We start from the raw sequence: 22188 nt of genomic DNA on the forward strand, positions 1-22188 counted from the left end.
CAGGGAATGGGCACAGCCCCGAGGCTGCCAGAGCTCCAGGAGAGTTTGGACAGTGCTACCAGGGATGCACAGGGTGGGATTGTTGGGGTGTCTGTGCAGGGCCAGGGGTTGGACTTGATTGTTGTGGGTTCCTTCCAACTCAGGATATCCTGTGATTCAATGATACTGTGATTCTGTGAGTGGTTCTGTGAGTGCATTTCCTGGTCCCCTATAGGGGATATTGGGGCTTTTTCATGCCGAGCAGGCAAACATTGCTGGGATGGGCATCCTGCCGTGGTCTCCTCCACCTCCCGTTCCTCCTCCTCTGTCCCAAGAAGCCTGGGCTGCAAGGAGAGCAACCTGAGGGTGAGGGTGTCCTGTACAGAGCAATGTCCCCCACAGGGCTCTCTCTTCCCAGGTCCCACATGGGCAGTGCCACCGACCTGCGCTTCCCACTGGGAGCTGTGGTCCACGCCCCAGCCGAGCCCTTCGGAGCACCTCCAGGGCTGGCCCGGGCACAGAAGGGACGATTTGGTGCCCGGAGAGAGGAACCAGCCAAGGTAAATCCTGTGCACCCCACCACTGGAGTCTGCTCCTGCCCTGCATCCTGGCATTAGGGTTGGATCTGGAGACATGGGGCAGTTTCCTTCCCCTGTTGCATTGATGGGGGAACACTGGAAGGGTTTCCTGTTGGGGTCACGTTGAGATGGGATTCTTGCATGGAGGTCACCAGCCTGGTTTTGGAGACATGGGAATGCTATATTAGGACTGTGGCCCTTGTTCCCCCAGGACTGGGAGCAGGCCCAGGCAGGTGGGGTGCTGGCTACGGGGCCTCACGCCTTTGACAGTGACCCTGACATCTCTGATGTGGATGAGGATGACCGTGAGACACTGTTCAGCTCCATGGATGTGCTCTCTCCTGGTGGGCACTCAGATGCCCAGACATTGGCCATGATGCTTCAGGAGCAGTTGGATGCCATCAACGAAGAGATCAGGTATGACTGTGGCAAAAACCCATACTGCCTTGTGCAGAAATGGCTCCAGGAGGACAACAAATAGCCAGGAGGCTCTGCTGGCCTAAAATTGGGGCCTTGGTGTGTCTTCAGCCAGGGAAATGGCTCCAGGGCATCCAGCCATAGGGCTTGGTCCTTCCTGCCATGTCTCCCTATCCTTCAGCTGCACTAGTTCTTGCTCAGAGGGTCATTATTTCAAGCTATTATTATTTTATAAGAAGTCCTCCATGGATATTAAAAGGAATCAGGGTGTGTCTCAGCTCTGGTTTTTATGGATCCTAATGGATCTTGCTGCCATTCCTGGAAATGAGGGGTTGAGGCACAGCACCAAGGTGCATTTCCCCAGGACAGAGGTCCTGTGTCCGTGGGAAGGTGGGGAGCCAGGAGCCCTGAGCCCCGCTGCTCCCCCAGGATGATCCAGGAAGAGAAGGAGTCCACGGAGCTCCGCGCAGAGGAGCTGGAGACGCGGGTCACGAGTGGCAGCATGGAGGGCCTGAACCTCACCCAACTGTGCAAGAGGGCCTCTATCCCCACCTCGCTGACGGCCCTGTCCTTGGCCAGCTCGTCCCCACCGCTCAGCGGCCGGTCCACGCCCAAGCTCAGCTCCCGCAGCACTGCACAGGACCTGGACCGCATGGGGATCATGACGTTGGTGAGGAGCCAGGAGGGGCCAGGGCTGGCGGGGGGCCGGCTGTGAGGTGGGAGCGATGCCCGGTTTCCACACAGGCCTGGGGGGGTTGTGGGACAACAGGGTGCCCGTGTTTGCTGTCTCCAGCCTGGCAGCGTGGCCCCGGGACTGCTTTGGGGGGGTGCTCCATTAACTGCCCCCCTTTCTGTGTCTCTCTCGCTTTCCCCCTTGCAATCAGCCCAGCGACTTGAGGAAGCACCGGAGGAAACTGCTAGTGAGTGGCTCCCATCCCATTGGTTTTTGTCCAAGCCCTTTTTCCAGCCTGCTCCTGGCTTTGTCCACACCAGGTCAGGGTGCAGCAGGCGCGGGATGGAGCTGGGGACCCCAGGGATTCAGCAGGAGGATCATGGGGATCCCAAAAGGTGCTTGGACCTGTTCCCGCTGGCAGCCTGGGGGGTCTGGCAGGACATGGGGAGGTTCAGAAAGCCACTGGGTCTTCAAACATTGTGTCCCCTCTGGCAATAGGGTGTCCTTGGGACATTCTCATCTGTGCTCCTCAGAGCCCTCTGATGAGGGCCAGCAGCTTCTGTCCCCACACCCTGACCTGGACCATGGAGCTGCATCCTCTCACCCCCCATTCCCAGGATCTCAGCCATACTGCCACATCCTCCCCATCCGCTTGGGCTTCTGGAACCATTGCCAGAGCTCTCATTCAGGCCATTCCTGGAGCGTGGCAAAGCCCTGGGGCTCTGGTGGCTCTTTTGGCCATGCCTCCATGGAGCAAGAGAGAGGCAGGCAGCAGGGCAAGGATGGAGCTGTGCTCTGGCCTACCACCTTCATGACCTCTCCACTTGTTCAGTCGCCTGCAGCTCGGGATGAGAGCCGGGAGGACAAAACCACTATCAAGTGTGAGACGTCTCCACCGTCTTCACCCAGGACACTGCGGCTGGAGAAGCTGGGCCACCCTGCCCTGAGTCAGGAGGATGGCAAGAGGTATGTGGCAATTCTTGGTGTCTCTGTTGTTTGAGGATATGCTTGGGGCCCACATGGGATGGGTGGGCTGGGGTTTGCCATGGCTTGTGCCCTGCTCAAGAATAACCTAAAGGCTTTGCTCTTGCTCTCCCTTTCCATCCCCAGCTCACTGGAGGACCAGGCCAGCAATCCCAGCAGCAGCCAGGACTCCTTGCACAAGGGCTCCAAGAGGAAGGGGATCAAATCCTCCATCGGGCGCCTGTTTGGGAAGAAAGAGAAGGGTCGCTTGATCCAGCTGAGCAGAGAAGGGGCCACGGGACAGGGTCCGTGAGCAGCCCTGTGCCTGTCTGTGCCAGGCTCTCCATACCTCTGGCTCTGCCACTGTGCTTTTTGGGGGGCTGGCTTGGGGATGTTGGGGCCATGGCAGCTTCAGGGAAGTTGGAGCTTGGTGTTTTCTCCTCTTGGCCTCTCTGGCCTGAGCATGGTATCACCTTAATGCTCTGTCAGAGCTGGGGTGTGGACAGTGACCTCCTGTCAATGTATCTTGTCTTTAATATCTGCAAATCTACTTCCCTCAACATGGATTTTGCAGAGCCCTTTGTTAGGAGCTGGTTTTCTACTCCTAAAACCTTTACTGCTTCTATGTTGAGCATTGTTGGACTCAGTGATTTTTCTGGGTCCTCTCCAGAAGGGACTATTTGTGACTTTGGGGTTCTGGGATTTGGAAATAGGAGGGATGGCAGAAGGGGGTCTGCTTGGGTTTCCCAGGGATGCAGTGGGGCCATGGATGTTGCAAAGGGACACTGTCACCTTCTGTGCTGTCACTGTGTGGGGATGGTGAAAATGCCCACACTGGCCCTGGGGGAGGTCACACTGACCCAGGGACATCACACGGACCTGACGGTGTCTTGCTTGCCCAACAGTGCTGCTGACTGACATGGAGGGGGGCATCCAGGACCCCCTGGGACTGGGCAAGCTGGGGGCTCAGGCCGAGAAGGATCGGCGCCTGCGGAAGAAGTGAGTGAACTTCCTTCCCTACCCCAGCAAGGAACTGCTCTGCTGAGAAACTATGGCACAGGACTAGGAATTGCTGGGAAACCTCTTCTTCACCCTCCCTTGGGCCTTGTTACTTCCTTTACAGTTTGTCTCCAGCTGTTTCCTACTGCTAGGGTCTGTTCCCTTCCACACAAGCCCCCCATAAATCACTCTTCTGTTCCTGCAGGCATGAACTCCTGGAAGAGGCTCGGAGGAAAGGATTGCCCTTTGCCCACTGGGATGGCCCCACTGTTGTGTCCTGGCTGGAGGTGCGTGCCCATGGATTTCCCCCATGCTATCCCCACAGGTCTGTGTGTGCCACCATGTCCCCCCATTCATGGCCTGTGCAGGCTGTAGCCTGCAAATCCTGGGATAGCAGAGGAGATCCTTGGATCTCTCACAGAGCTGTGGAGTTGTGGTTTGAGTAGAGCTTTGGGTTTGAGCACAAGTGAGATGAGGACTGGCTGAGGGAGCTGGGGGGGCTCAGCCTGGAGAAAAGGAGGCTCAAGGGGGACCTTGTGGCTCTGCACAACTCCCTGACAGGAGAGGGCAGCCGGGGGTGGTTGGGCTCTGGTCCGAGGGAACAGGGACAGGAGGAGAGGAAATGGGCTTAAGCTGTACCGGGGGAGGTTCAGGCTGGATTTTGGGAGCTGGGATGCTGGTCCACCTCTGCAAGGTACAACCAAGCCCAGAATCCCACACGGACATTCAGCTGCAATACTGGGCTCTAGAGAGGGTGGCCTTGCTCCTGGCACAGGATCCAGGGTGGCAGTGCCAGGCAGTCACCGCTGTCCCTGTCCCCAGCTCTGGGTGGGGATGCCAGCCTGGTACGTGGCCGCCTGTCGGGCCAACGTCAAGAGCGGGGCCATCATGTCAGCCCTGTCGGACACCGAGATCCAGCGGGAGATCGGCATCAGCAACGCCCTGCACCGCCTCAAGCTGCGCCTGGCCATCCAGGAGATGGTGTCCCTGACCAGCCCCTCAGCACCACCCACGTCCCGCACGGTGAGTGCTCCCTGCACCCCCCACACCCTCCATGGACCAGGCAGCGTGCTCCCTACATACCCACACCCTCCATGGACCCGGCAGTGTGCTCCCTACACACCCACACCCTCCATGGACCAGGCAGCGTGCTCCCTACATACCCACACCCTCCATGGACCCGGCAGCGTGCTCCCTACACACCCACACCCTCCATGGACCAGGCGGTGTGCTCCCTACACACCCACACCCTCCATGAGCCAGGCAGCGTGCTCCCTACATACCCACACCCTCCATGGACCAGGCAGCATGTTCCTCTGCCCTCCTTGGTACCACTTAGCAAACGTGGCCATGGAGGGGGTGATGTCCCCTCTTGGAGTGGTCAAACCACTGGACACTCATCCCCCAGCACGAAGGTCATTCCCAGCTGAAGCATGAAGCTCTTTCCAGTTTCCAGGTTCCTGCCACTCACATGGGGTTGTTAGCAGTTGGCCAACCCTGCAAAGAGCAGAACTCAGGGCTTGGCTGCCCCAGAGAGGATAAAACTCCGTCCGAAGAGCAGAAATCCAAACATTCCTCATGTACAGGGCTAGCTTGGTTGCACAAAATTGGTTTCCCAATCATTTCAACACTAGCCTTCTCCATCTAAAATTCCTGGAGCAACTCAGAGCAACTGCAAATCCCTGCCCTTAGTAGGATGGAGGGATTGTGTCTTTTGCTGGTCCCTAAAAGCCTCAAGGGGTTAATGGTGGCCAAACAATGCCAAGACACATCTGTAGACTTGCAGCTGGCAAAAGGAAGGCTGCTATGTCCCTCTCAGATGGCTGTGTCTGGGGTCATAGCTGGTGGGGACAGCCCTGCAGGCTCCTTGAGCATCACACTGAAGTGGAAAGGGAGATGAATGAAGGTCTGTGCTCTGCTCTCTGTGGCTGCATGGACAGCCCAGGGTCCTCTCAGGCAGTGGGGTGTCACCAGGTTGAGCTGCAAGGATGTGGGCTGTCCCTAGGACAGCTCCAAGCACAGGGTTGTCTGATCCTCCACCAGCCTGAGCTGGGCTTGGTTCCAGCATAGTTGATGCTAAAAGAGGCTGGGCATGAGCCTAGGTGAACCCAGGTGTGCTCTGATGGGCAAAAAAGCCAAGGGCACCTGGGCTGTCCCAGCAGGTCCAGGGCAGTCCCCATCCCCTGTGCTGGCACTGCTGGGGTCACGCCTGGAATCCAGGGAGCGTTCTGTGCACTTCATGACAATAGAGACCTGGAGAGGCTGGAACACGTCCAGGGAAGGGAACAGAGCTGAGGAAGGGTCCTGGAGCACCAGGAACAACTGAGAGAGCTGGAGGGGCTCAACTTGGTGAAAAGGAGACTCAAGGGGATCTTCTGACTCTGCACGACCCCCTGACAGGAGGGATCAGGCTCTATGCCTGGGAACAAGGGACAGGACAGGAGGAAATGACGCCAAGCTCTACTGGGGAGGTTCAGGTTGGATATTGGGAGAAATTTCTTCATGGCAAGGGTGGTCAGGCCCTGGAACAGCTGCCCAGGGCAATGGTGGTGTCACCATCCCTGGAAGATGGTGAATGTTGCGCTTGAGGACATGGTTTAGTGCTGAACGTGGTGGTGGTGCTGGGTTGAGTGTTGGACTCGGTATTTCAGCCTTAGTAATTCTGTGATTCCATGACTCCATGGTGGTTGTGAACTGAGGCCTTGTTTCTGTGGTGCTTTGCTCTGACCTCTCCTCTTTTCCCTGCAGTCCTCTGGAAATGTCTGGGTCACCCATGAGGAGATGGAGAACATGGCAACTTCCACCAAGACGGTGAGGCTGGGCAGCCCCCAGGGCGCGTGGGGAAGCCCCCGGGGTGTCAGGGTCCGAGCAGCTCCAGGTGTGTTAACCCAGAAGGAGGGGGATCCCTCACATGTTAGCTCTTGGCCAGCACTCTGCAGCTCTTCAGAAACCCTCTTTCAACCTTTAATGTCCCAGCAATTTCTAAAAATAGCTTAAAACTCATCAATTTCTTTTCCTTGGGAATTTCACTGGGTTTCCAGATCAGCCTTGGCTTTTGGGAGTTAAAGACAAAAACCAGGACTGATCTCAAGACACATGTGATCCCCAAGTCATTCTGCACCCAAGTTATGGTCTAATTTCCCCACTGACATCAGCACACCCAAATATTGGCCCCACTGTGTGTCTCTGCCGCTGGCTGAGAGCCTGGGGTCCCTTGCAGGGATGTGCCCATGCTCCCAAAAGTTCTGGCTCCTTTGGAGAGATGGAGCTACACTCCCTTCTCTGCAACCCAGTCACCCTCTATCTGTGTCAGAGCAGGGCAGCATTTTGGATTTGTGTGGGAATTGTGTGTCCAAGGCCAGGTTGGCACACACTGGGATAGTGGAAGGTGTCCCTGCCCAAGGCAGGGGTGAGAGAAGATGAGCTCTAAGGTCCCTTCCAATCCAAACAAGTTTGGGGTTCTCTGAAATAGGAGTTTTATTAAAGCTTTTGTTGAGTAGTAGGGATGTGCCACTGTCCCTTGGCAGGTTCTCTGAGACTGAGGAAAACCAGCACAGGTTGGCAAAGGAAGAAATAGCTACAAAATCAGCAAATTTGCTTGGGCAGCCCCCTGCAGGTTGTGACAAATGTACTGAAGCTTAATTCTCTTTTATCCATCTGACCTGGGGGAACCTAAGAACTCTCTGTTCTTCCCAGAGAACTTAAATGAGTCCCAGGGTCTGTGCCATCTCCAGCCCAAGCCTCATCTTATCTTCTCTTTCTCTCTTTCTCTTTCTCTTTCTCTTTCTCTTTCTCTTTCTCTTTCTCTTTCTCTTTCTCTTTCTCTTTCTCTTTCTCTTTCTCTTTCTCTTTCTCTTTCTCTTTCTCTTTCTCTTTCTCTTTCTCTTTCTCTTTCTCTTTCTCTTTCTCTTTCTCTTTCTCTTTCTTTCTCTTTCCCTTTCCCTTTCTCTCTATCTCTATCTCTATCTCTATCTCTATCTCTATCTCTATCTCTATCTCTATCTCTATCTCTATCTCTATCTCTATCTCTATCTCTCTTTCTTTCTCTCTCTCTTTCTCTCTTTCTATCTTTATCTTTATCTTTATCTTTATCTATCTTTATCTTTATCTTTATCTTTATCTTTATCTTTATCTTTATCTTTATCTTTATCTTTATCTTTATATCTTTATCTTTATCTTTATCTTTATCTTTATCTTTATCTTTATCTTTATCTTTATCTTTATCTTTATCTTTCTTTCTCTTTCCCTTTCTCTCCTTCTTCTCCTTCTCCTTCTCCTTCTCCTTCTCCTTCTCCTTCTCCTTCTCCTTCTCCTTCTCCTTCTCCTTCTCCTTCTCCTTCTCCTTCTCCTTCTCCTTCTCCTTCTCCTTCTCCTTCTCCTTCTCCTTCTCCTTCTCCTTCTCCTTCTCCTTCTCCTCCTCCTCCTCCTCCTCCTTCTCCTTCTTTTCCTTCTTTCTCCTTCTCCTTTTCTCCATCCTGTATTTTTGGTTTAGAGATGGGGTGGGAGCTAGGCCCAGCAGGGTCAGGGTGTTCCCAGCACCCTGGAGAGAAGGTTGAGGTCCCCAAGCCATAAGAGTGAGCCCTGTCCCCTCCGTGTCCCTCTGTGCTGAGGGGTCCCATGCTCAGTGCACATGGCAGGCCCTGTCCCTGCACAGGGCCACCAGGTACTGACTTCACTGTCCTTTCTGTTGACATGCTGCATGTGTCACATTAGGACACAGAGGAAGGCAGCTGGGCACAGGTAAGGTCCCTGGGCCACCCTTGTCCGTGGGCGGTGCATGGGGTGGTCAGGGGGGGAACTGGACATCCCAGGGGATGTTCACCAGGGCCTTGGAGGCTTTACCTGCACCCCGTGGCTGTTCCTCTGGGCCATCTCTCACGTACAGAATGTCCTCCTGGGCTTTTCTCTGCTCCAGGCAGTGGCTTTTCCTGGGACTTCTGTGAAATCCAGAGCATGTATTAAGAACCCCCACCTGTGTGAACACCCTGCATGGGGGCAGGATTCCAGCTGCACATTTACTTCTCACCTATTTTGTAGCCCCAAGTCCATACAGATTATTTTTATGAACCAAAAACATGGGAGGAAAGAGTCCTGCTTGGATCCATCTCTTCTGGTTTTATCCCTCTCAAATGTTTTACTTTCTTCTGGTGGATTTTAATGCATTTTTTGGACCCAAAATCAGTTTGCAGTGGAAGTGAATGGATTTTTTTCTTTTGAAGTCATAAAGTAGAGATTCTTAAAGTAGAGATTCTTAAAAATTAGTTGGGAATGCACTGGAACCTGCTTCTTAGTTGTTTCATCTTTCAATGAATGTGCTTCTTCCAGAGGCAGCTGCTCGTAAAGTCTAGTTATCCCTTGCCATTAGTTTGACTACTGCTTTGTCTCCTAGGGGGACATGAGTAGGACACAGACCATGGCCAACAGGACTGTTCCCTCCAGCTTCTTTAGTACCACCCAGGGCTGAATCCTCTGGGTTTAGCCTCAGGACAGTGACCCTCCTGGGCTCTCAGTAATGGGATTCTGTAGCTCCACCAAGCCCTGGGTTCTCCCCAGCTTCTCCATGTGCTTCTCTGCAGACATTGGCCTATGGGGACATGAACCATGAGTGGATTGGGAACGAGTGGCTACCCAGCCTGGGTCTGCCCCAGTACCGCAGCTACTTCATGGAGTGCCTGGTGGACGCGCGGATGCTGGACCACCTCACCAAGAAGGACCTGCGGGTGCACCTGAAGATGGTGGACAGCTTCCACCGGTGAGTCCTGGCCTCTGGAGCTCCCTGGCGTGCACATGGAGCAGAGAAGGGGGGGATTTGAGGGATTCTCCCCTGTCTTGGGCAGCCCTGGATGGCTTTTCCAGGCTGGACTCACTGCCCTGAGCTGGGGCAGGTCTTATGGGCAGAAGTTCTCCCTCGCCTCACTCCCTACTGCAGAATTGCAGAGAATCAGGCCTTCCCCTGGCTGTGAAACAAACCATGGGCAAAACTTCAGGCTCATCCCAGCCGGTGCTCCACTGCTGCCATCCCAGCCATGACTTCTACACCAGGATCCAACCCTGCCATGGGATTCCCACTGCCTACCCTGACCCATGGGCCTGCCAGGGTCACCTCCAGGGGTGAACCCTTCAGCCTGAAGCAGCCCCCAGGAGCTGGTTCCCTCTTCCCTCTGCAGCCCCCAAGCGTGAGGATTGTTTAGATCTGTGTGCTCACAGGTAGCTGGAGCAGGCTCAAACTGATGGAGTGGGGAATTGCCATGGAAGGGAGGAACATTCCCTATTTTCCAGATTTGAGTTGTGTCTGTCCTGACCCATCCCTGACCTGAAGCATCCTTTGGGCATGGGGGGAACACACAGAGAGGGAAGTCCCTACTCAGGTCCCTCCCAGCCATGTGTCCTGGAGGGCTGGGTGACCCCTTGTGTCCCTTCATGTCCCCTCGTGTTGCAGCACCAGCCTCCAGTACGGCATCATGTGCCTCAAGAGGCTCAACTACGACCGCAAAGAGCTCGAGAGGAGGCGAGAGGAGACCCAACATGAAATCAAAGGTCAGCACCCCTGTCCAGCTCCAGAACAGGAGAAGAGAAACCTCCCAGGAGATACCCAGGGCTGGTATCTCTTCTATCTCTTATTTTTAACCCATTATTTCTGAGCCCACAGGGCTGTTCTCCGGAGGGAGCTTTCTGCTGCTCCAAGTGCCTTTATCAGCTCATCCCAGGCAGGCATGAGGAGGGAGGAGGGGAAAACAAAGATGCAGCCTGAGCATCTCATCTTCTCTGCCCTTTTCACTACTGAGGACACCCCCAGCTTGCTCAGCCTTTCCTTACTCGTCACTGTCCTGAGATTCCCTGTGCATCTGGCTGCTGTTTGGATGACATCTCATTATTGATAATGCCCCTAATTACATCAGCAGCCGTGGGTTCTTAGGATTAATTTTCACAGTTGTTTTCTGCCTGTTATTTCAGCTTTGAACTTGGTAAATAGAAGTGAGCTGTGACACTTGAGCTCCTGGTTTTGCTGCTGGCTTGGGAAGGAGAGTCCCAGGATCATCCTGGGGCTAAGGGAAAGGGCCTCGGGACATCCCCAGACTTTCTCAGCGCCATGAGTGTGGTGTGAGGTGGCCCTGAACCGTGCCCTTGCTGTTGTGCAGATGTGTTGGTGTGGACCAATGATCAGGTCATTCACTGGATCCAGTCCATCGGACTGCGCGAGTATGGGAACAACCTGGTGGAGAGTGGCGTGCACGGGGCCCTGCTGGCCCTCGATGAGAACTTTGACCACAACAGCCTGGCTCTTGTGCTGCAGATCCCCACCCAGAACACCCAGGTAGGAGCAGTGTACTTGGGGGATTTGGGAGGAGAGTGACCAGTGTGCAACGTGGCTGTGGTATGACTGCACCAGTGTCACCAACTCACCTCTGCCTTTCAAAGCAGAGCTCTCCTAAGGCACGGGGACTCTTTCTGTCACACTCAGGCTTTCCTAGGATGGAAGTTTGGGCTGAAAGCACATTCCCCATTGATGTAGGATCATAATTTTTTGGTTAATTGCAGGCTCGACAAGTGCTGGAGAGGGAATTCAACAACTTGCTCGCCTTGGGCACAGACCGGAGGCTGGATGATGTGAGTGCCAAACCTCTCCAAGCTCTGTATGACTGGGGAAGGACATGGCTGTGTTGGTGGATGAGAAGCTCAATGTGCCCCAGCCACGTGCTCTGGCAGCCCAGAACCCCCCATGTGCTGGGCTGATCCCCCAGTGTGGGCAGCAGGGCAGGGGGTGATTCTGCCCCTGTGCCCCACTCAGGTGAGACCCCACCTGCAGAGCTACCTCCAACCCTGGGCTTCCAGCACAGGAAGGACGTGGAGCTGCTGGAGCGAGTCCACAGGAGGTGCTCTGAGGGCTGGAGCTCCTCTGCCACAAGCCTAGCATCTCTTGGAGTCTTTACTGGGACTTTTGTGTTGATGTGTCCAAGGCATCTTTGCAGGCAGGCTGTAGATAGGAGACAGATGAACTGGAAAGGATAAAGCCAATGCTATGGGATCCCAGCAAGATGTCCTATGTCCTTTGCACAGTTTGATCCCACACTTTGCTAGCTCTGGTCACCAAGGAGAGGCATACCCCTGTTAGCTGGTTTCTCACAGGGCAGGAGGTGCTGCTGGCACTGACCCCAGGCCCGTCATACGCTGTTCCCTGCAGGGTGATGACAAAACCTTCCGTCGGACGCCGTCCTGGCGCAAGCGCTTCCGCCCGCGGGATGTGCACAGCATCAACCTCCTCAGTGGCTCTGCTGAGACCCTCCCTGCCGGCTTCCGTGTCACCAGCCTCGTGCCACTGCCCCCTCCAGCTGCTCCAGCCAAGAAAATGCCCCCGGAAGGTGGGTCAGACCTTCTTCAGAGGCTCCTCTTCCACCCCTGCTCAGAGTCTTAGGGATTGTGGGGAAGGATGTGCCACCAGGAGATTTGGGAACCACCCCCAAAGGGATGTGTTAACTGGCTCCATTTGCCTGAGCTCTCCCAGGGCTGACAGGACTTGCTGGGACACCCAGGCTGCCCGTACAGCTGGCTGTCCTGTTTTATGTCCCGGGATCTGCCCCACCACACAACTCCTTTCTTCAAGGTGTCTTGGTCCCTTCCAAAGCTATAGGGAGGCAAAAGCTCCAGCCAGGTCACTCCAATTTGTACTCTTCCTCTGCCCCTTATCTTCACGTGGCTGTAGTGCACAGATGCTGCTCAATAAACTGGATTTGGGAAAGCGGGGGCGCTAATTGGAGCAGTCAGTAATTGCTTTGCTCTTTGGTTCCCTTCCAGTCGGTGCCTCCGGGTCCCCAAGGCTGGAGACCTCCACGGTCCGAACGTACTCGTGCTAAGGGTCAGCAAGATGGGAGCCAGGCCCTGGTAAGTTCAAGGCCCCGGAGCTGGCTGGGACCAAGGGAGAGCAGGAACCCCAGCAGCATCCAGGCAGGGGGCTACCTTCACCAAGATTTGCCTGGACATGGAGGGTTAGGGAGACCGCAGTGGTGGGAAAGCTGCTGCTGCTTGAGGCTCACAGAGACGATGCAGGAGGGATGCTCAGCATCCCACCATGTGTGGTTTGTCCAGTCTTGAACAGATGGCTCCGCTGGGGACCCCAGGATGCCATCCCATGAGGGTCCCACCTGGGTGAGGGAAGGATAGTCAAGCACTTCAGGGGGGGATCCTGCTGTGCCCTGGGCCATGGTTGCCCTGTGCCAGGAGGATCCAGTGCTGATTCCATCTGGGTTTGTGGGCCAGTGGGTACATGGGTGGAGCTGAACCAGCATCCTCACGGGGCTTTCCCACTTTGCTCCTCAGCAGATCCCCATGTCCGTATGCCACGTGCTGGCTGCCTTCCAGGATGAGAGCCCAGCCTGTGCCTGTTCCTTGGCCCAGACCCACAGTCACTGCTGTGGACTGACAGGATCTATCCCTCCTGCTCGCGCACCCCCCGCTTTCCCTGGCTCCTGTGGCTCCTGCTGTGATCTGTCCCCCACTTCTCCCACGCTGGCTGGGCCACGGATGTGCTCCAGAGGCCATCCTGTGCAATCTGGGGAGCAGCACAGACACCCCCAAAATGTCTGCGATGTTTGGAAGCCTCTCTCCTGCCTGGTTCATTTTGCCAATCTGCCACGGGGCTGCACTGACTCGCCCAAGCCCTGGGCATCGGGGATGCTGCTGCCCACAGGACTTGAAGCCAAGGAAGATTCAGGCTCGTGAAAATCCTCCCTTCAGGGTGGCTGGGCAAGGAGCTGCCCTTGTGGGGTGCCGGGGCAGTGCTAGGGCTGGTGCTGGGTGGGACAAAGGGGGCCCAGCGTGAGGTGAGGAGGGTGGTGTTCACCCAGGGCTGGGCGGGCAAGGTGCTGATTTTGGTGCTGTCAGGTGCCCTGTTCAGGGGGGCTATGCCTGGGACTGCCCCACGCTGCTCACGGGGATGGTGCCCAGCACCCACGGGAGAGGGGACCCTCCTTGGGTGCCCGGGGCAACAACTGGAGCCCCATCCGCCCCCGGGATGTGCCCACCCTTCCCCACCTGGTGCAGAGGAGATGCTCTCCTCTCCTGTCTCCTAGCAGGGGTCAGTCCAGAAGGCTCTTAACTCTTCCCATTTCTTCCCCGTAGGGTAGGATCTCTTCGTCTCCTCATGCCACATTTGCCTTGTGTGGCCCCTATTTCTGATGTGATATTTATTGATGGCTGGAATGACCTTATACTTATCATGTGCTGTCTGGAAGTGCAATATCTGAGAGACTCTACAGTCACAACGTCTTTTCGGTGTATCATTTGCCTAATACAGTATTGAATATTTTTTTAATTTGAAGAGTCAGTGAGCCCTTTATATCGATGCCCTATTTCTTTTGTCATATTATTGGTACTGCATGGACTCCAACCCTGGATTGGGTCAGGAAAGGATGTATGTGTGTTCCAATAAACAGGATTTTAAAACAGTGCTGGCTCTGACCCTTCTTTATAGAGTCCAAATTAAAAATATCATTGATCTCTAGCTCCCTTTGGAGCACAAGGCTGACCCCTAGTTAAGCATTCAGTGAAATCACTGGTCAGTATAAGGCTAATTGAAGTATGGCTCATCCAGTTCTCAGCTGAGTGACTATGCTGAGGTCCAGCTAGATTTAATGATTTGAAAATCTGCAACCTGGATTTGGAGATTGTGGAACTTGGGGGACCTATACAGGGCAGGACAACAGTAAAAGAAACACCAAGCTGTCCAAACAAGAATGCCTTTATTTAAAAAAGAATCCAAATAAGTTAGCAAAAATAATAATTAAAAAAACCCTAAATGGAAACTGCACACAGCGTTCAGTAGAAAAGACAGGTGGGCTCCGGGTCGGCACCACCGGACACCGGCCGGAGAGAGACCTTGGTCAAGGAGCATCTGGAAAACTCAGCAAAGCGAAGCCAGCACACATATTGGCCCCAAACCCGCCCGTCCCAGTGGAGCAGGGCCTGGCCCCAGGAAGCCCCTCCAGCACCCACAGCCACTCTGGCACTGCCCCATCCCACCTCTGCCTCTTCTTCCAGCCCAGCAGGAGCTCCGCAAGGAGTGGGAAGGGAGCCGAGTGGTGTCAGCCGTGCAGCCCATGACACTGAAGGGGTGGATGTGATTTCCAGTGGCTGGACCCTGCTGGCATCTCACTCCCACCCCGTTACCATCTCAAGGAGCCGCCGGGGTTTGCGCCAGCTCAGTTTTGACCCCGCTCCTCCGGGAATGTCACAGCCACATCCTCCACAGCAATGCTCTCCACGATGGAAGACAGTGAGTGCAGGTTGTGCTCCTCGGCTGCCTCATCAGCCAGGAGATGATCTGGGGAGACAGAGGGATGAGGATACTGCTGGGAATGGGATCCGTGGGACCAGGGGGTGAGGACATTGCTGGCAATGGGATCTGTGGGAGCAAGGTATGAGGACACTGCTGGGAATGGGGACTATGTGCTGGACATGGCTCCTGGTTGTTCTCATGAGGGTGTAGGTTAGTGGTGAACATGGCTGAGGGCTGGACTTGATGATGCTTTGCACCCGTAACAATTCGTTGATTCTTTTGTACGATTCTATGACCCCATGATCCCCTACATGGCCAGGGTGACCTAGGGACCTTGCTGCCAGCCCCCACCCTGTGGAAAGATGAGAGAGCAACAGGGAGTGGAATTTTTTGGACCCGTTATAGGTTTTAATCTCCACTAGGAAATGAGATAAGTTTCTGTCTTCTGGGGAAAATAACAGGTGGATTTGGCAGGGGTGGGGATAATGGCAAGCCTGGAAAAAAAGACCAGCAGCTGCCGAGGGATTGTAGGGAGGGAAGGGGGGCTGGGGCAGCATTGCCCAGCCATGCCCACAACACAGACAGGAAAGCCAAGCCAAGGGATGGCAACAGATGAAACCCCGGTTGCTGCAGCCCAATTTCTTAGCTCCCGGGGGCTGGTGTTTTGGTGAAATCAGGACTGGGGGAACCCTGAATGGCTGGGACAAAGAGGTGCTGTAATTTCGGAGCTGATCACTCTGCAGCGGTGGAGAGAAGGACAAGGTTCCTTCTGTCCTCTGCTCCAAGCAGCTCCTACGCGGGGGGGTGGGGAAGGGGGGGGTGGTTTAGTAATGCTCTATTCTGGGACTGCGGTGTCCCCGTTGTTCCCACTCCCTGCAGAGCCCAGCGAGGCCGTGGGATGCCCCAGGGAACGAGGAGGAGGAGGATGCCCCAGAGGAGGGCGGTACCTGCAGGGTTGGTGCCGAACTCCAGCTGGCTGCTCCACTCGGGGCTGCAGGAGGAGCTGCCGGATCCGCACTCGCTGGCTGCCTGCAGGAGCCCGGAGCAACCGAGTGTCACCTCCACCGAACCCCACGGTCATCCCCCAGAACACCCCGGGAGGTCCCTCCCACACCATGACATCCCTGTGGAGGGGAGCACGTCCCTCCCCACCTGGAGCCAACAGCATGAAAAGGTCCCCAGGACCCATCAGGGCCAGATCCTTAACCATAAAGGCTGAAAAACCTCCTGCTTTTGGGACACTGGCCACAGAGAAATGGGGCTCCACACTCACTGCAGATAAAAAGGTGTCTCTTTCCCCACTGATTTTGAAAAAGGGCTGAAGATGAACAAATGTCCTTGAGCAAAACACCTTTTTGCTGAGAATCACTCTAACTAGGTTCATAAGAAATGATACATGGGCTGGATATCCTCAGACCATCCCGAGGAGGCCAACTGGGAAAACCTTTTGGCAGTTTGATTTGTGGATTTGGGGCTGAGTTGTTATTTTGGAGAAATGAGGTGACAGCATGAAAAATGAAAGCATTATTCAGAAAAGCTCAGAATTCACTTTTTTTGGACTGCGTCTTTATCTGACAGTGGGTGTCAGCTTGGGTAAAACCCCAAATGTGATTTATATGAGCAACCCCATGGACCCACATCTTTATAGTAGACTAGAATGGCACTTTGGCTTTACAAGCTAATGGCAGCACAGGATAATTAATTAACATTTGGACTTATTTCCCATTAAAGCAGGAAATTCTTACAGATATTATCTTTTTTCCCCAAAAATAATGGCTTTTACATCAACATGTCAACCCCTGGCTACACCTGAGAGAACGGGCAGCTAAGAACAGAAGTGACAAAGGGACAGCTCAACACAGTTTTGGGCACATTTGCAAATCCAAGTGGATTCTGGGATGTGGAAATTGGATTCTGGTATCCAAGTGGATTCTGGCATTTAAGTGGATACTGGGAAGCCCCACAAATATGTAGGATGGAGCCTAAATACTTTTTTCATTCCTTTATTCAGCATTAAATTAGACTACCTGGATACCTACTGGTTTGGCCCTTAAATTCCTTAGTCTGGAAGGAGATGTGGGATTCCTTCTTCTCGGCTTCTGATAAAGTCCTTCCATGTCTGTATCTGCATCTATATCTGCATCTATATCTCCACATATATATGTCATATTTAATTTATATCCATATCTACCTTATTTATATCTTCATAATCTGTATCTATAGATATGCTGTATGTCATTTATATATCTATAATCTATATAATCTTTATAACCGTCTATATTATCTATATATATTTATATAATCAATCTATAATTTGTATCTATCTCTATAGCTATCATATCCATATAAATTTCATCTCTATCTAATTTATCTATATGATCTCTAGATCTATAGAACCAATATAATGAATGTCTATACCAATACATGCCCCTATAGCTATCTATTCCATCTGTATTGATAATTTCTCCCTTCATCTGTAACTGTAGTTCCAGGTCTCTGTGCATTCCCAGATCCAAACCTCAGAGCAGCAGGGAAGCACCTGCCCAGCCATCCACAGGAACCAGGGGGCAGATGAAAATACCTCTCAAAAACTTGGTTAAATGACCAAACTCTTGTGGAGTGGCAGATACTGCCTCTCTGGGGGTGGTGGCAGGACACAACAAGTGAGTGTCCTCAGTATGTGCCCAAATCGGTCCCTTAGGTCCTAGAAACCAGAGGTGTCCCTGTCCACCCCTCTCATCCCTTTCTCTGCCTGGGTATGAGCAAGGAGTGTTAATTTTATTTTATATTTTATGCTTTATATTTTTTGTATATTTCATATTTGTATTTCTATTTATGTATTTAGTATTTAATATTGTTAATTTAATATGTTATGTTATGTTATATGTTATGTTATGTTATGTTATGGTATGTTATGTTATGTTATGATGTTGTGTTCTGTTCTGTTCTGTTCTGTTATGTTATATTTTCATTTAGTTTTGTTCTGTGTTATTTACTTCATTTTGACCATTCCCAGGCCTCTCCAGCCCAGGCCCATGTGTCACTCATATGCACAGCCCCAGTGCACCCATTCACAGGGACAGAATGGCAGTGGCCTCCTTCCTGCAGGGATGTGAGCACTCAGCAGGGTTGGATCATTGCCTCCATGCCCCCGTGTACGACACACTCACAGATCCACCACTGTCCCAAGATGGCAGCATCTGCCCCACCCCAGATCTGGGGTCCTGTGCTGCCCCCCCCTCCCCCCATCCCCCAGGACCCAGTGCCCCAGAGCTTCTGCAGTGCCTCTGCTTGGGGTTACACTCATAGGGCATCACCCCCATACAGCAGTGTCCCCAGAGAGAATCAGTCCCCTATGGCATCACCCCCAAAAGGCCTTCACCCTGAAATGGCATCAACCCCTTAAAGCATTGTCCCATAGAGCATTGTCCGTGTAGAATGGCATCCCGAAAGAACATCAGCCCCATAGAACATCATTCCCATATGGCATCAAGCCCATAGAGTGTCACCCCTATAAGGCATAACCTCCACAGGGCATTGTCCTCATAGAGCATCTCTGCCATAGAATGGCACCCCAAAATGACCCCACATCATCACCCCCATAGAGCATCACTCCTAAATGGCATCCCCTTACAGAGAGAGCATTGTTCATAGAGTATCACCCCACGGAAAGTCACCTCCATAGGGCATTGTCCCCACCGAGCATCAGTCTCATATGGCTCTTCTCCCATAGAGTGTCACCTCGAAATGGCATCAGCCCCATAGAGCGTCCCCCACGGGGCACCACCCCCCGCACCCAGGGAGACAGGCTGGGACCCAGGGGACAGCCGGGGGCACTCACGGCGGGCTGGGGATGGAAGCGCAGGTCCCGTTGGTCCCGCTCCTGCTGGTTGAGGGAGCTGAGCAGGCTCTGGAGCCGCTCGATGTACTGGATGGCGCTGCGCAGGATCTCCACCTTGGGCAGCCGCTGGTTGGGGTTCAGGAGGGTGCTGCGCTTCAGAGCCTCGAACGCTTCGTTCACCTTCTTGAGCCGCCGCTTCTCCCGCAGGGTGGCCGCGCGCCGCCGGTCCATGGACACGGATTTCCTCTTGCACACCTTGCAGGCCCAGGGCAGGCACTGCCCGGGACAGTGCTCGGCCAGCGCCTCCTTGTCCTCGGGAGCCACCCTGCCCTCGGCACACAGGGCCGCCTCGGCACGCTCGGGGAACGCCGCGGGCTCGTAGGCCTGCAAGCGGGAGCCCAGAAAGTTTTCCCCATCGTAAAACCTCTGCTCCGGGAAGAAGTACGGGTTGGTCTCGAAGAGCTCCATGGGCGGCTCGGGGACGTGCGCGCGGCTCGGGGACGGCTGCTCCCTCTCCCCGCGCCAACTGCTTGGTGCCATTTAAACCCCGGCGCTGGCATTAAATCACGGAGATAAATATAGAAAACCCAAAGGAAACCTGAGCCCACCCTAATCTGCTGCCTCACATCAAAACTTGTCCGTCTGATTCTGTGTGTTCTCCCCACGAGGATTACAGTGCCCAGCCCGGCGGGGCTGGAGGGGCTGGCACGGCGGCGGGGCAGCTCGGCTGGACCCGAACAAGGGCTTTGTGTGAGCCCCGAGGTGCCACTGGGGACGGCGAGCGGCTGCCAGCTCCCCCCGGCATTCCTGCGTCATCTGGTCCCTTCAGTTACAGCTGGCTTGGCGGAGCCGTGGTGGCCTCGTGGCCAGTCTGCCTGACCAGGACACCCCCATCCCTTCACGCTGCCTCCCGGGATCCCACGGCATCCCAAATCTGTGCCTTCCCTGCGGTGGGACCCAACAGCAGCACAGAATCGTCTCCTTCCCAGCCCTTCCCGATCCCACTCTGCCCCCGTATTCCCCATGGCCCCAGTCCTGCCAGTCCATGTTACACTGATCCCACTTCTGCTGAATCCTCAGGGAAGCCTCAGAATCCAGCCCTGAGAGGGATATCTCAACTCAGGGAGCACCCCGGGCTCCAGTCCCGTCTCTGTGGACACCCCTCTCCATGCTCGCCAGCCCCGGTTCCAGCTGCTGTACCTGCTGCCGGTCCCGCAGGAACGGAGCGGGCAGGACGGAGCCAAACACAACCTTTCCTGTGCAGTGGGTTTTCTGAAGGTGCCTGGTCAAGTCCCTTACCACATTTTTGTTACAAAATCCACGTTCGTGGTTTCTCCCACTCAGCAAACACAAAGGACACCTCCCCACGTGTTTCCAGGCTCCAGCAGAGCCAGGCTGGGCTCAACCCTTTCCCAGTTAGCACTGCCTCATCCCACCTGCTCTCCTGTGCTGGTCTCTGTACCTGTGGATAACCAAAGCCCCAAATGCCATCCTGATGCACGCCTCTCCCAGAAAAGACACATTGCTCATGCATTCCTCATAGGGAAACTGAGGCACATCCAGCAGCAGCAGTGTGAGGGGGGTTTTAACTCATCCCCTGCCCTTCCTTCCTGACTTCAATGGCTTGGGTACATCTCTCCTGCTTTGTCTTTAATTCAGAGGGGATTTTTTTTCCCATTTGGAACATCAGAAACCATCTCCCATCTCCTCCTATTCCTGCTCCAGGCCAGATTCCAGCTGAGGGATCGGTCAGTGGAAAGAATGTCAGCAAAGTGCAGGGCCAACCCTGCCAGGATTTTCCTTCCCCAAATTCTCCCTCCTCGGAGAGGCTGTGCTGTGACACATTCCTTGTGCCCACTACCAGCACCCTTGCTCACTTGGGATTGATTTCTGGCCTCATTGGAACCTATCATGATGCTCTTTTCACCTTGTGATTTCTTTGGAGCCAGGACTTTCCAACACCTCCTCACCCCAATTCTTGCTCTCCCAGGGTCCCAGTCCTATGCATTTGCTGTCCCTGAGGTTTTAACACCTACGAAAATTCGCACCAAGGAAAGCAGGACCTGTAGTCTTAAGGTTCATCCTCAGCACAGCCCCTGTGCTCCCCACAGTCAGTCAAACTACAAAATAATCAGGAAGGAAAGATAACAGAGCATCAGCTTGGTGCTTGCCTAAAGAAAAAGCACTAAAAGGGTTGGGAAGAGACAGGATTCATCTCTCAGGTGTGCAGAGGTGCCCATGGCAGGAGTGAAGGCTTTAGGAGTGGATAACCTGACCCTGAGGTCTTCACATCCGCCCCACACCATTACATCAAGCAGCTTGAGTCATTCATGGGGACCTTTATGAGTGGCACTTGGTGTATATGACCCCAGTGAGCCCCCCTAGAGCTGCAGCTGCATCCCCGGGTAAGACATACCAAGACCACCCCGGTGTTAAATGGGCTTTTTGGAATTGCAGGAGCATGTTTGGAGGGTGAGACACATGGTAGTGACATAACGGGCTCCACGGGCATGTTGCTGACCTGCACAGGAGAGTGGTCAAGCTTTTGTCAGATCATAAAGAAGCAGCACTGGTGGGACAATGCTGGCTGCGTGTCCCCAGCTGGAGAAGTGGGACAAACCAGACATAACAGGCCACCAAGGTCACTGTGTCCCCACGGTTGAGTGGGCAGGGGAGACAGAAGGCAGCTCAGGGAGATGGGGAGGAAATAGGACTCAGTGCCAGCTCGGGCAGGCACTGGGAAGAGGGATCTCACTGGCAGCTGGGCTCCAGCTCCATTTCGGGCTCTCCGGGGAACAGAGATAACGCTGTGCCCATCCAGCTGCAGCTCTGCAGCTCCTTCAACACCTCCATGCCATGGATGATCCGTCCTGGACAGGGTGGAGGGACACGGCGGGGTCTGGGGTCTGTGCATCCAGCGGGCTCATCCCGGTGAATATCAAATCAAGGATATTGAATGCCATTGTGCAAGTAGCCATCATCAAGGGAGCCCCTGTCTGGGCTACAGGGAGGCTCCCATCGTGGCCACCCCGCCCCACAAAGGCATCTGTTGGGGGACGGGCCAGCATGGCTTTTCCCGATCCCGTGGGTGCCCACGGCGGCCGAGGCTGCACCCCGAGTAATTCGGAGCCGAGGGGGGATTAGGGCTCTGCTGCCGGCTGTCAGGTTATCCCGTGATGGATGGTGGCGGCTGGGAGGCAACACAAAGCGACGCTGTGTGAGCCCCGGGCTGAACGTGCTGCGATCCGTCACGGGGTGACCTTTCCCCGGCCGGCGGGGGCCTCGCGGGGACGGCTCACCCCGACACAGCTGGCGGGGAGGGCAGCCACGAGCACAGAGCTAAAAATACCCGTCCATTGAGAAAATCCCAGCTAGGAGGGCTTGTCCTTGCTCCTCCGGTGCAGCTGCTCAAGCCGGTGGCCAGGTCCGCGCAGCGGGGTCACGGAGAGACACCCAGGGGCTGCCT

General features: G+C 54.4%; 2 protein-coding genes across 9 annotated transcripts in view; one reads left to right on the plus strand and one right to left on the minus strand.

The window, feature by feature from the left end:
• The window catches only part of PPFIA4 (PTPRF interacting protein alpha 4), a 59285-nt gene extending 45234 nt beyond the window's left edge, over positions 1–14051 (plus strand). For 5 of the 8 annotated variants that reach the window (XM_033080407.1, XM_033080415.1, XM_033080411.1 and 2 more), the window contains 18 exons: positions 398–539; positions 769–974; positions 1404–1644; positions 1859–1894; positions 2480–2613; positions 2758–2915; positions 3516–3609; positions 3815–3896; positions 4432–4632; positions 6358–6420; positions 8323–8349; positions 9186–9361; positions 10049–10146; positions 10749–10924; positions 11149–11217; positions 11792–11969; positions 12403–12489; positions 12925–14051. In XM_033080407.1, the coding sequence (XP_032936298.1) occupies positions 398–539; positions 769–974; positions 1404–1644; positions 1859–1894; positions 2480–2613; positions 2758–2915; positions 3516–3609; positions 3815–3896; positions 4432–4632; positions 6358–6420; positions 8323–8349; positions 9186–9361; positions 10049–10146; positions 10749–10924; positions 11149–11217; positions 11792–11969; positions 12403–12461 (2140 nt within the window). In that variant the 3' untranslated portion in view covers positions 12462–12489; positions 12925–14051. The remainder of the gene's footprint in view (positions 1–397; positions 540–768; positions 975–1403; positions 1645–1858; positions 1895–2479; positions 2614–2757; positions 2916–3515; positions 3610–3814; positions 3897–4431; positions 4633–6357; positions 6421–8322; positions 8350–9185; positions 9362–10048; positions 10147–10748; positions 10925–11148; positions 11218–11791; positions 11970–12402; positions 12490–12924) is intronic. The other 3 variants (XM_033080410.1, XM_033080413.2, XM_033080414.1) reach the window with 3 other exon arrangements.
• A 753-nt stretch (positions 14052–14804) lies between these two features.
• On the minus strand, positions 14805–19190 carry MYOG (myogenin). The gene is made up of 3 exons (XM_033080274.1): positions 18723–19190; positions 15829–15910; positions 14805–14926 (listed from the first exon to the last, which is right to left on the minus strand). Exons 1-3 carry the CDS (start codon positions 19188–19190, stop codon positions 14805–14807), a joined length of 672 nt encoding a protein of 223 aa, XP_032936165.1.
• Between the last annotated feature and the right edge of the window lie 2998 nt (positions 19191–22188).

Source organism: Catharus ustulatus, chromosome 25 (genome assembly GCF_009819885.2).
Source record: "Catharus ustulatus isolate bCatUst1 chromosome 25, bCatUst1.pri.v2, whole genome shotgun sequence".
Lineage (NCBI taxonomy): Eukaryota > Metazoa > Chordata > Aves > Passeriformes > Turdidae > Catharus > Catharus ustulatus.

Excerpts from the sequence above, each read along its gene's own strand:
- MYOG (XM_033080274.1), bottom strand. The coding sequence starts at position 19,190 with ATGGAGCTCTTCGAGACCAACCCGTACTTCTTCCCGGAGCAGAGGTTT. Across the intron at positions 15,911-18,722 it reads GCTTCCATCCCCAGCCCGCC|GCAGCCAGCGAGTGCGGATC; the intron begins GTGAGTGCCCCC and ends GGGCTCCTGCAG. Across the intron at positions 14,927-15,828 it reads GTTCGGCACCAACCCTGCAG|ATCATCTCCTGGCTGATGAG; the intron begins GTACCGCCCTCC and ends CTGTCTCCCCAG.